The sequence below is a fragment of the Petaurus breviceps genome, unplaced genomic scaffold (assembly GCF_028583685.1).
Source record: "Petaurus breviceps papuanus isolate PSGF00001 unplaced genomic scaffold, PetGlider_PUasm1.0 90842, whole genome shotgun sequence".
NCBI classification, from domain to species: domain Eukaryota; kingdom Metazoa; phylum Chordata; class Mammalia; order Diprotodontia; family Petauridae; genus Petaurus; species Petaurus breviceps.
Window position 1 is genome coordinate 19,395,879 of NW_027187358.1, and position 13,848 is coordinate 19,409,726.

Genomic DNA, 13,848 nt, shown 5'->3' on the forward strand with positions numbered 1-13,848 from the left:
CCTAGATTTGCACAAAAAGTCAACAGGAAACCCTTGGGCAATAGAAAAGTGTGTCACAAGCTAAACCAGTGTAAACACAGGCATGCCTTATCTCTCACCTGACCAGGGTCCCAAAGCAACAAGATTAGAGAGGTCCCCTAAGAATGAACCAGAGGAGTCAGAAAGCCCCAGGATGGAGTCCTTGGGGGGGTCAAGGAAGCAACAGTTACCAATATGGCATAGAAGCACTCAAATCAGAACACCCCAGGGCCAGAGGCTTTCAATTCCCTAACCCAGTTCCTGAGACATGAGATACCAGGAAGGGCCCTGAAGATCCAGATCTCAAAGACCACAAGGGGCTGGAGGCAAGATCAAGTAGAGCCAATCACACTCCTAATAGAACTTCAGGAGACAGAGTCTTGCCCTGATATAATGCCTCAGTTAAGGAACTAAAGCTAAAGAGGTGAGTAAAACAAAACAAAAGAAACACCTACTACATAAACACCTAAACATAAAAAGTTGTTTAGTCATTTTCAGCCGTGTTCTACTCTTCATGAACCTTTTTGGAGTTTTCTTGGCAAAGATACAGAAGAGATTTGCCATTTCCTTCTTCAGATCTTTTTACAGATGAAACTGGAAACAGGGTTAAGTGACTTACACAGCTAGTAAGCATCTGAGGTCAGATTTGAACTCAGGAAGAGGAGTCTGTCAGTGAACCAAAAAATTATTGCAGATCTAACTCCTTAACAAGTGTAAGCAAAAACTCAAAAGAAAAACAAAACTGATTTTCTAAAAGGACTGCATGAATACCTAAAAGAAATGAAACAAGAGATTTTTTTTAAAAGAAATAAAAGTTCTAGATGAAAGAAACTAAAATAAAATAGTTCAGAAGAGAAAATAGTAAACTTACTTGAGAAATAGTTTCCCTGAAAACCAGAATAACCCAAATAGAAATAAATGACTACATGAGGGAGTGAAGAATATTAGAATAAATTCAAAAGATTTTAAAAATAGAAGAAAACGTAAAATAACTGACATTATAAACAACAGAAAAAAGATAACGATGATTTCATAATCACTGAACTCCCTGAAAACTGTGAATAAAAGAAAAACCTGAACATCATATGTCAAGAAGTCACAAGATATATAAGAACCAGAAAGCAAAGTGAATATAGAAACTACTTATAACCTCCTTAAAGAAACCTTAAAAGGTAAAGTCCCAAAATATTATGGCCAAAACACAGCTTAATGTCAAAGGAAAAAAAAGTTGTAAATATACAAAAAGGAGTTCAACTACTAAGGAACCACAGACAGAATCACATAAGACCTAGCAACATCTGCCACACACCAGAAAAGACCTTGTAGGGGCATCTAGGTGGCACAGTGAATACAGCACTGGCCCTAGAGTCAGGAGGACCTGAGTTCAAATCTGGCCTCAGACACTTAACACAAAAATTAGCTGTGTGACCATGGGCAAGTCACTTAACCCCAATTACCCTCCAAAAAGCAAAAAAAAAAAAAAAAAAGGAGAGAGAGAGACCTTATAATACGATATTCCAAAGACAAAAGATATAGGATTATAAGCGAGAATAATATTGGGGGGGAGGGGAAGGAATGTCCTTTAAAAAAAAAAGGAGGCCTTTCAAGCACTTCTAACAAAAAGATCAGAACTGAATAGAAATTATGAAATACAAACACAAGAGTACAGAGAAAACTAATGAGGTCATTTATTTGAGCAACTGGAAGGAGCTCTGGGATGATTTAGTTCTAATATTCTAACACAGAGAGAAGAAACAAGTGTCCCCTTAGAACTTTAGTGTCTTTCAGAAAGTACTGAAGGAGTTAAATATGAAAAATAAAGGTCCTAAGGATATATTTATTCCATTCTGAGGGTTTAAAGAGTAAAAATAGAAGGAAAGGTAAGAGAAATACTCTAGTGTAGAAAGGAGTAAGAAAAAAGAACTTGGCTATTTCTCATACTTGGCATGGATGGGTAAAGAACATACAAACTAAGGAGAAGTGGGCATCAGATGGATGCAATCTTATCTGAAACAAAGGACACTGAACATGCCTATGCAAACACCCACACACATAAACAAACAGTTTAATGTAGAAATATATCAAACTCCACAGGGAAATTACCAGGTGTAAGGAAGAGAGAGGTAAGATGGAGGATAATATCAGAAAGGAAAAAGTCCCAAGAAAAACAAAATTCCTGGTCCTGAATGGGAATTAAAGTGGAGAAGGGGGAAAAAAAAAGAACTGAATCTAAGAGGATGCCTTAAATTGCTTCTTAGACACTTGGGGAATAGCTGAACAAAATATGATATAAGTATAATGAAATATTGCACTGTAAGAAATGACAAAACAAACAATTTCAGAGAATCCTGGATAGTATGAACTGATGCAGAAGAGCAATATATTCAAGCACAGCAACACTGTAAAGAAAAATAACTTTGAATGACTTAAGAAACCTGATGAATGAAAGAACCGACTATGTCTCCAGAGGATTCATACTGAACATGTTATCTCCTAATAAAAAGATAATGGATACAAGGTACATAGAAATATATTTCTGAACATTGTCACCATGTAGGTTAGTTTTATTTGACTCTGATTATTGTTCACAAGGTGCTTATTTTCCTTCTTTCAGTTTTTAACTAACCAAACAGGTCACGAGAGAGGATTACCCCCCCCAAAAAAAAAGCCATTGAAAAAAATTTTAATGCACATAAGAGAATAGGAAGACGTTTAGACAGAAGAACAGACAAGCAGGTCAGTTTTGAAAGTAATATTTAGAATTTATTATATCCTTTTTTTTAAAAGCATACACTAGTTAATAACATCCATAGTTTCATACAGAATCCTTTTTATGTTGTGCTATGTATACAGAAATGTTTTGGATTTTTTTAATGAATAATTCTTAGTGTTTGAGGGAAACAAGAATGTGTCTTAACTGGGAAAAACAAAACTAATCATATAGGGTAGTACCAGAAAATATTTCCCTCTCCATGGAAGCAAGAATTCCACAGAACTAGTAGGAACTTAGCTGAGATTAGATGTCACATTGCTAAGTTAAGTTATTGTCTTCTAACTTACTCAATTAGTTTTTCCATTGACAATGAACATTTGACTAATTATTTTATTAGTTTGTGGGCCAAATAAAAGAACATGTAGTAATATAATAAAGTTTGCCCAAAATAAGGAAAACTGAAAAGAGATAAAGATTATAGTATATATCAAACAAAATCACACCTTTTATTTCAAATAGGACACTTCCCTTTTTATTTTGGAAAGGTGAAAATAAGTAAAACCAGTGACTATTTAAAACATAAAATAAAATATCTGACTTCTTTTGGGCATTTTACTTGGCTAAGACAATAAAAGTAAGTTAGTCAGGTATATTTGTACGTGTCACTTCATGAATCTCTTTCCGCAGCATAATATGACTTACTACATGAGGACCAGGGTATCTCACCAATCTTCAAATAACCCTTCAGTGATTTTTTTGTATAGAAGAAAAAGAAAACACTCTTGATAATAGATGACAGTGCAACTTAGTGAGTCAAATTATTCATACCTCAACTTGACTTTACCTGAACGAATTAACAGCCGTAAACATTCTACAGAATTGTGGTAAGCTGCTTCATGAATTGGCATCCATCCTCTGTTGTCAGCAACATCAACACTACATCCTTTCTTGAGCAGTTTCCTTAGGGTTTTTACATTTCCTTCCCTGGCAGCAAGGCCAACAGCAGAACATGTATCTGAGTAAGCCTCTGTAAAATCCATTCCTTCAGACTGATCTAGAAGAAAGAAATGAGGGGAAAAGAATTCACAAGTTACCAATTGTACTACAAGTCTATTTCATTAAGGGTAACGAAGAATGCACTTAGAAATTAATTGCACCAATGGACCAGTCCAGCATTTCACACATTATAAGCAGGGGGAAAGGAGAGGTGGAAAATAACCTACACCTAGTTTAGAGTTTGTACCTATAGCCTAAGTTAAAGGCAGTTTTTTTTTTTTTAATCTGCCCTTCAAAATAAAAGGTTTATTAGAATTGTATTGAGACACTTATTTTAGGTGGGTTTTTAAAAAATATTTTGTTGGGGCGGCCAGGTGGCGCAGTTAGTAAGAGCACCGGCCCCAGCGTCGGGAGACCCAGGATAGGTTCCAGCCTCAGATACTTAGCACCCACATAAAAAATAACTGGCTGTGTAACCTTGAGCAAGTTACTTAACCCCAATTGCTTTAAAAAAATAAAATAAAATATTTTGTTGTAGTGAAGATCTATCCTTCTTCTCCTCCCACTTCAAACTCCACACCTATCAAGAACATAAGAACAATAAAACTCATTACAAACACATAGAGTCAATCAAAACAAATTTCCACACTGTCCATGTCTAAAAAAAATTTAAAATTCTCATTCTGCATTCTAAGTCCTCTCTATCAGGAGATGGGTAACATGTTTCATCATTAGTCCTCTCATATACCAAACTTGTTCACCTATTCCTCAATTTGTGATTACTCCTTCAGATTCCCATCCTTTGAAGAGCTATAAATATTCTTGTATATCCTTGGACTTTGTGTTGCTTAGAACTAATCGTTCCCTTAATCTTAAACCTTTTCTCTAATTCTCCTTCCCTTTTTCTTTTTCCCCTTTCCCTCAATATATATCCCCAATGAATAAAATGTATTTCTGTACCCAACTGTGCATGGATGTTCTTCCTTCTTTTGACCAGTTCAGATGAGAGTAAGACTCCAGTGTCAGTCACCCATCCGTCCTCCTTGTTTGTATAGATGTTATGCACCTTTGTTACATGAGACAATTTTCCCTAACCTTCCATTCCATTCCCCCTCAATGTGTTCTTTCCATTCTTAAGATCATCAAAAATAACAGAAACACTCCCAAGTTTGTCTAATTGTACTTCCTCTATGAACACTGATGATGATAAAGGTTCAGAGAAGACATATGTATCATCTCCCCATATTTGAATGTAAGCAGTTTATCCATATTTAGGTCTTTTGTCATTGTTCATTCATGTTTACCTTTTCATGTTTCACCTCTGTGAGGAACTTCAAAATTTCTATACACCTCTGGTCTTTTTTTAGTCAGGAAAGTTTGGGAATCCTCTGTTTAAATAAAAGTCTATTTTATTTCTGTAGCATTATACTCAATGTTGCTGGAAAAGTTATTCTAGGCTATAAAACCACAAACTTTGCCTTCTGGAATACTGTATTTCAAGTTCCCCACTCATTTATAGTGACAAATGTTAAATCATGTGTGATCCTCCCTGTGGCTCTTTGCTACCAGAATTCTTTCGTTGTGGCTCCTTGATGTATTTTTTTTCTTTGATCTAGAAGTTCTGAATTATGTCTATGATATTCCTAACAGCTTTTATTTGGGGGTTTCTTTCAGGAGGTAACTAATGAATTTTTTCTATTTAGATTTTGCCCTCTGGTTCTAGGATATCTAAGTAATTTTCTTTTAAGATTTTTTTTGAAATGTAATGTGTGGGCTTTTTAATGTCATGGCATTCAAATAGTCCAATAGCTCTTTAATTTTTTTCTCCTTTATCTGTTTATCAGGTCAGTTGTTTTTACTATGAAATACTTTACATTTTATTTAATTTTTCCAGCTTTTTGACTTTAATATTTTTATTGCCTCATGGAGTCACTGGCTTCTATTTAGTTCATTCACATTTTCAAGAAGTTTGTTGCCTGGACAAGGTTTTATATATCTGATGCCAAGCTAGTTCTATTAGCAATTCTTTCTTCCATAGCTCTCATTTCTTTTCCAAATTTTCAAGCACTCTCATTATATTTATAAAACTGCTTTTGATTTTGTCATTGTTTTTTTTTTAATTCTTGTTTCATTTATTCCAGGAATTCTAGTTGTTTATACCTGACCTTTGGTCCTCTTTGGGGCATTGCCTGAAGATATTTTTGAGTCATTCTCAGTGTTCATGTCTTGAGCTCCCTGTCACCTTAATATTATTGAGGTAGGGTTCTCTTTGTTTATTTGTCTATTCTTAAAGCTTACTTCCTCACTTCAGATTTGATGCTAGGGCTAAGACACTCCTGAAGAGAAAGAGCGGATTGGTTCTCTTGCTGCTTTCTTGGAGCTGGGGACCTGTACGCTTTCAGTGCTCCCAAAGTGTTCAGATCCAAAGCAAAATCTGATTTCTGCACTTAGCCCCACCCCTTGACCTCCTCAGTTCTGAGATCTGCAAGTTTCCATTCTGGGTTTGGGTCTGAGCAAAAAGTAAACTGCACACCCCTATCAGCCAGCTGGAAAGCTCTGTTAGTAGAGTGTGGCATAATTTTAGGCTTCCCCTTGGTCAGGGATTCCTGCCTTGGTTATTCTTCTGCAGGCCAGGTAGATGTTGGAAATGAGCTTGCTTTGTGCCTGAGGTCTGAGTCACACCACTGCAACTACTGGTTTCTAAACTTCTTCCTTTTTCCATACACAGCCACAGGCCCTTTCACTCAAGAACACCACTCTCCTGCAAGAGACCCCTTTTCAATCCATCATAAATCTGCGACCCTGAACTGGAAAGTGGGCAACATAGCTGCCAATTCATATTTGTCCCCACTTAGGTACCTTGATATGGTTTCAGACCTTCTCTTGCCCAGGGACACAGCCTCTCCGTGGACACTAGCTGGACCTGTCTCCAGAACCCCTAAAACTCCTTTTATGTCTCTATGCTGAGCTGTACTGGAAAAAGGATTCATTGTGTTCTTTTTCAGATTCCCCCATCAGGAATCAGTCTTAATGCATTTTCTAGATATTTGGAGGAATTTTCGAAGAGGAAGCTCACTGTACTGCTTCCTATCACTCTGCCATGATGTCTCCATCTTTCAATATACTTATTTTAAAATACTGTACTTTGGTAGATATGTGATTTAATTGCTGTATGTGCCCACTCCAAACCAACACATACCCCTTGCAAAGCCTTTCAATTCAATAAATGTTTACCATGGCACTGAGAATACAAAGGAAAAAATGAATTTCTTTCCCACATGGGGGAAAATAACAAGCAAATAAATAGATAAATAATACATGTACATACATATACACAGAATAAGTATTTAACATGCCTATGTGATCTCATAAATCTTCAATGATAGAGATTCCAATCCATACCTCCCTGTCCTTCCTGCACAATATTCATCCAGGTTTTCTCTTAAGTTCTTCCCAAGTGATACAATCATTGCAATAGAGGCTTCCTTTATTTCTCCTAACATCAAAAGGATATTAGTAGACCAGCTGGGCTGTTCACTAACAGGTTAATCCTTGCCATTAACACATGACCAGGCCATCTTCTTTTTCAGTCAGTCAATAAACATTTATTAAGCACCTTCTACATAACAGGTACTGTGCTAAGTGCTAGGGATACAAACATAAGAGATAGTTCTTGCTCTCAAGCAATCTACAGTATAAATTGAAAATAATCGACAGAGGAAATGCAATAGAATTTTCCATAACACATTTTCCTTCACACTATTCTTCAAAGGTTTTCATTGGTTATATGTTGCAGCCTGCTTATAGCCACCACACACCTCTCCATTGCCCACTGTGTAATACTTTTCATTCCTGGGAGATTGCTATTTTCCATGTATTATAGCTAAATTGATATTAGCAAAATATTGGTATTAAAAATGTGGTCCTGAGAAAGTATGTCTATATATGTACATATGTATATGCATGTATGTGTACATAGGTATATTTGTATGCATATGTCTATATATAAATATATCTGCACTTAAATGTATCCTTCAGTGGGGGGAGGAGGGGAAGGAGGAAAAAAAGGACAAAGTAAAAAGTGAACAGCAGAAAACAAAAGAAAACTTACAAGGAAGCAAAAAAAAAAGATGGACAGCTCTCAACACAACGTGTAATACTTATCATATAGGCTTTTGTGAAATGATAATTTATAGCTATATATTTTGAATCCTCTCATGTTCCACAATGTACATGACATGCTTTTTTTTCCTTTTCTTACTTTTTATTTAAGTTTATATGGATCTTTTTCTTTTCTCTATTCTGTATTTGAGTTCTGGTATTTGAGTCTAAAAGAAAAAAAGAAAAAAATGCAGTCCTTTGTTTGTCTAAGGAAAAAAATTGGCTCATTATGAGAGCTTTGCAATTTCCTAAAGGCAATTAAGGCTGCTCTCTTCCTGTCTAGTGAACCCAACTCAATGTTCATTCATATTGCCTGTTCCAGATGTGTGTGCATGTGTGTATACTAACAAACAAGCTCTATATAATATGCTTGTCCATTCAAACTGCATTTTAAAATTTAGGCAACAGACATTCTTCATTCACTCAGTCTTTCCTTTTGTGGAAAGTCAGGCCAAATTCTTTTGAATGGTTATAGATTTCTTCCAGGAGGCTCTACAATGGTATAATGCAACTAGCATTGTGGCAGCTGCAAAGATGGAAGACCTCACCATGTATGACATAAACTCAACACTAGATTTCTATCATAGCAATTAAGCACCTCCACATTTTATGCGACATTTGTCTAGTGGTTATGGTCACAGAATTATTAAGCAAGGTACTCTCTACTACTATATCTTTCAAGGAATTTTAAATGTTTTTAAAGTATAAATGGAAGATACCTTTTTGGAAGAAAGTCTTGAAGGTGCATTTTGCTCTACTAAATCAAATACTATTTTATAATCAACAGAAAATACAGTAGGATCTTATATTTTTTATATTCGTCAGTCCTTTATATGGTAAAAATGTGGTCTACTATGGAATATCACTTCCAAAACCCTGCCTTTTTCCCTTCTAATACCCTCATGGAGGATAGTCTTGATTCACGAATACATATGTGATTCACATTAAAAAAAATTATGTAAATGAGAAATTATGTATGTATATATGTGTGTGCATGTACATGTATTCTATATATGCATATCTATACATACATACATATCTATACACACATGCACACACACGTGTGTGTGCAAGGCAATCAAGGTTAAGTGTGTTGTCCAGGGCCACACAGCTAATAAGTGTCAAGTGTCTGAGACCACATTTGAATTCAGGTCCTCCTGACTTCAGGTTTGGTGTTCTATTCACTGCACCACCTAAACTCTCCCAGCATATAATTTAGTAACTGATGTTCTCGTGGTTGTCTTTTCTTGGGATTAATATTGTGCAAACTGTATTCTATGCCTTTGGCATATTTCCTTCCCTCCACTAGAAAACAATCCCTCAGCACCCTCACAATGACATCTCCTTCAACACAAATATATCTCCTCTATGTATGTTTCATCAACCAAGATGCTTTTTCCATCTCTTTTTTTCTCTTCAGTGATATTCCTACCTTTTCTACAGGCTGATCTGGCGCTGTTGATGAGAGTTCAAGTGTGAGTTCAATACCCCTGAGGAAAATGTAGGAAGGATCATAGATTAGCAATCAGTCTGAACTCTATTATGGCTCTGACCTTTGTCAGCTGTGTGATCTGATTGGTCAAATCATTTGAGTCTCAAATTTCTCATCAATAAATTTACAATAGTATAACTTAGCTTGCCTACTTCAATAAGTTGTTGTGAGAATTACGTAAGAAAACATAAACAAAAAATTTTTTTAAATTGTAAAGCAACAAAGTATAGCACTCTGTACGTTCATCAAAAATGCAGGAATATTTCTTTTCATAATATGGAATATAGTATCTATCTATCTGTAACAGATAAATAACAAAGAATAAAGAATTTGAATTGTCACCACTATTATTTTATATAGTTCCAGAAATGCTAGCTATAACAATAAGACAAGAAAAAGACAAATCCAAAGATAAACCCAAAGACCCAAGCTTCTGGCATAAGAACTCACTATTTGACAAAAACTGCTAGGAAAACTGGAAAAGAGTATGGCAGAAACTGGGCACAAACCCAACATCTTATACCATATACCAAAATAAAGGCCAAATGGGTACACAATTTAGATATAAAGCTTGATTCTATAAGCAAATTAGGAAAGCAAGGAATATTCACCTGTCAGATTTATGGAGAATGGAGGAATTTATGACCAAACAAGATAGAGAACATTAGAAAATGCAAAATGGGATAATTTTGATTACATTAAATTGGAAAGTTTTTTACACAAAGCCAATGCAATCAAGATTAGGAGGGAAGCAGAAAACTGGGAAAGAATTTTTACAACCAGTGTCTCTAATGGCCTCATTTCTAAAATATATAGAGAACTGAGTAAAATTTGTAAGAATCATTAAGAAATGAAAGAACTATGCCCAAAGGGCTACAAAAATGTGTATACCCTTTGACTCAGTAATACCACTTCTAGGGTTGTATAATATTTACAGCAGCTTTTTTTGTAGTGGTCAAGAACTGGAAATTAAGGCAATGTCCATCAATTGGGGAATGGATGAACAAGCTGTGATATATGAATGTAATGGAATACTATTCTATAAGTATTACAGAAGTTATAAATTCTATAAGAAATGATGAATAGACTGATTTCAGAAAAACCTGGAAAGACTTATATGAACCAATGCTGAATGAAGTGAGCAGAACCAGGAGAACACTGTACACAGTAACAGCCACAGTGTGCAATAACTGACTTTGACAGACTTAACTCTTCTCAGTAACACAAGGACCTAAAACAACTCCAAAAGACTCATGATAGAAAATTTCATCCACATCCAGAAAAAGAAATATGGAGTCTGAATGCAGATCAAAGTATACTATTTGCTCTCTTTTTTGTTTTATTTTCTTTTCTCTTTCTCATGGTTCCTACCATTCATTCTAATTCTTCTATACAACATGATTAATGTGAAAATAATTTTAATAAGAATGTTTATGCAGAGCCTATATCAGATTGCACGCCATCTTGGGGAGGGGAAAGGGAGGTAAGGTTGAGAAAATGTAAAACTTATGGAAGTGAATGTTGAAAACTAAAAATAAGTAAATTAATTTAAAAAATTTTAAAAATAAGCATAGGCAATAAGACAGCAGTTATCTCTATCTGCAGATGATATTTTGGTTTAGAGCAACCTGGAGAGTCAATTTTTAAAAATGAATAATTTAATAAAGTTGTAAGTTATGAATGAATTCACAAAAATCACTAGGCTTTCTTGCATTACTAGCAAAAAAAAGTCAAAAAAGAAATTCCATTAAAATAACTATAAAATGCAAAAAGTATCTGAGAGTTAACCAAGTAATACTCAAGTTTTACATAACTACCACTACAAAGAACTATAAGAAAAATGAAGGCATACCTAAAATAAGTAAATATTATTCCTTTGATCATGATTGGGCCACACCATTATAATAAAGATGATATTGCCCAAATCAATTTATAGACTTGGTGTCACAGAAAACAAATGACCAAGGGACTGCTTCAAAGAATAAGACAAAAATGATAACAAATATACCTATAGAACCAGAAGTCAAGAATATCAAAGGAAATTATGAAAAAAAAGTAAGAAGGGGGGAGCTCCCTGTGGGGAGCTATCACTTCCAGACTTCAAACTTCAAAGTAAAAATCATCAAAACTGTTCAATATTAGTTTAAAAAAAAAACCTGATCAACCAAACAAACCCATAAGCAAGAATCAGAAGTAATTAAACATAAAAGCCTAGTGTTTGATTAAAACACAAACTATAAACTGATGATAAAAATTCCCCATTTAGCCAAAACTGCTCAGAAAACTTCACAGTTTTCTGGAATGCAATCTATCAAAAAATTAGATTTGTATTGACATCTTATATTCCAAATGTACCTTTGGCCTAAATATAAAAGACACATCAGGAGCACTTAGAAAAGAAAAATGGGAGTACCATGTAAAACAAGAAATCATGAGAGAGACAGTAGGTGACACGTTAGGCAAGTTAGATCACTACCACCTCCCATTAGACCCTACTGGAGACAGCCCGGACACCCCAACCCAAGATCCTTGGGTTCCACTGGCAATGGTTCCAACCTGAAGCCCACAGCCATCAATGATGGGAGTAGTCCCTGTGGAAAATGGGCCCCTCTTCCTCACCAAAACCAACACCAAAAACATAGGAGCAAGTAAGCCCAAGAGCCATGGATGTGGCAACTTCCCCCAGATCACCCATCCTGCTTCTAGCCGAGTCCCTGGAGCCATCATCCGGGGGAACAACTCTTGCACAGGAGAGATCAGTTATCCCCACCAACTATCACTGCCTCCTAAAGAATAGGCAAGAAACAGAGGGTAAATCAAACCACCACCATCTCTCACTCAAAGAGACAATTGAGGACCTTGTGCCAAAGATCCCTATGAATAAGAGCACCTTACCCCCTCCCCAACTGTTGGCTTTTTTCTAAATCAGGTCCTATTAGCCAACACTGAAGGGAGCAATCCCCATAGAAAAGGACTCATTTCTAATAGCACTAACTGCTGACTAACTGCCAATGAAAAGAACCCTAGAAACAGAGCTCCCCCTAGACCTCCAGTCTTATTTCCAGCTTAGGCACTCCCCCATATCCATAACCTCAGGAAGCAAACCCCACCTTAATGTAGCCTGGCAATTACTTCTTCAAGACCTTCAGTCACAGTAACTAAAGACCCCGAAAAGAATATAAAGAAATACGACAATCAAAAACAACAGAACTCTGATCAATAGTCAATCAATAATCAATTTGAAGTCTCTGTTATAAGATTCGAAACTTATAGTTCAACAAATTATGACAGCCTTACTTTTTAAAAGAGCATCAATTTTTAAAAAGAAAAAAAAGCCCCAAACTACAGAATATATTAAATCTTATTTTAAAAATGTTAAAAAATTAAAATAAAATAAAACAAAAAAAGAAATCTTTTAATTTCTCTTACAATATAGTTCTAAGTACACAACACTTCTTAGGCACCTATATAAGAATTTTTAAAAAAAAAACATCAATGAGGTCTGGTGAGATCAATAGATGTTGTTCTTACATATATGGCATCTATCATAAACATAGGTAAGGATGGAATAGGTTCTTTTAATTTACACTGTAAGTAAATTAGTCTCAATTGGCATTCCACTTTTAAGAAAGTTGATCTTTTTTCCCAGAAATTTGAAGAGGCAAAATCATTCAAAAAAATTACATAAAATAAAAAATGTTTGGTTCTTCCCAAGAGCAAATAATGATAAAATTCAAATATCTTCTGTAACATGTGATGCCATGTAGAGCAGGTAAGTGAAAAGGAGAGAAAAGTAAAATACATTCAATCAACTAAAAGTTTTTTGATATAAGAAGACAGGCTATGACTTTTTCTATGGCTAACAAAATTCAATTTCTCATTTTTTTTCTCTACTATAAAAATTTTTAGCCCTGTATAAGTGATTTTAAATGTGAAAATAGTTGGCAAGATAGATCCTCACCATTCACAAGATTCATTTTTATTAATGCCCTCCAATTATATTTGGTCTTTTTATCTAAAGTAAACTGATTTGTGGCATGAACCAATTTGTGAACCAATTTGAACTTGCTTGTTTAGCAATTTTAGGAGATGTTATTGGGGAGGGGGAGGGAAGTTGTATAATATAAGCACTTTGTAGATATCTTTCTTCCCCAATAGAATGTAAGCTTCTTGAGGGTAGCAACTGTTTCTTCTTTGTCTTTGTATCCACAGCACCTAAAATTGCAGGTACTTGATAAATATTTGTTATCTGACTTTTTTTGTCTGTCAAACAAAAGAATAAATGGTATTAAGATACAGTGTTTGGGCAGAGCCAATATAGTAGAGCAGAGGAAGCACTTCTGTCAAGCTCTCCTAACGTTCCCTTCCAAATAACTTAAAAATAATACCTCAAATCTAATTCTCGAGCAGCAGAGTCAACAAAAGATCAAATCGAGACATTCTTCCAGCCCAAGACAACTTAGAAGGT

General features: G+C 35.2%; 1 protein-coding gene across 8 annotated transcripts in view; it reads right to left on the minus strand.

Moving 5' to 3' along the window:
- ASB3 (ankyrin repeat and SOCS box containing 3) overlaps positions 1 to 13,848 on the minus strand; it is a 131,646-nt gene that overhangs the window by 95,837 nt on the left and 21,961 nt on the right. For 6 of the 8 annotated variants that reach the window (XM_069071694.1, XM_069071696.1, XM_069071693.1 and 3 more), the window contains one exon: positions 3,576 to 3,785. In XM_069071694.1, the coding sequence (XP_068927795.1) occupies positions 3,576 to 3,771 (196 nt within the window). In that variant the 5' untranslated portion in view covers positions 3,772 to 3,785. Of the gene's footprint in view, positions 1 to 3,559; positions 3,786 to 9,320; positions 9,379 to 13,848 lie in introns of those variants that run through there. The other 2 variants (XM_069071697.1, XM_069071699.1) reach the window with 2 other exon arrangements.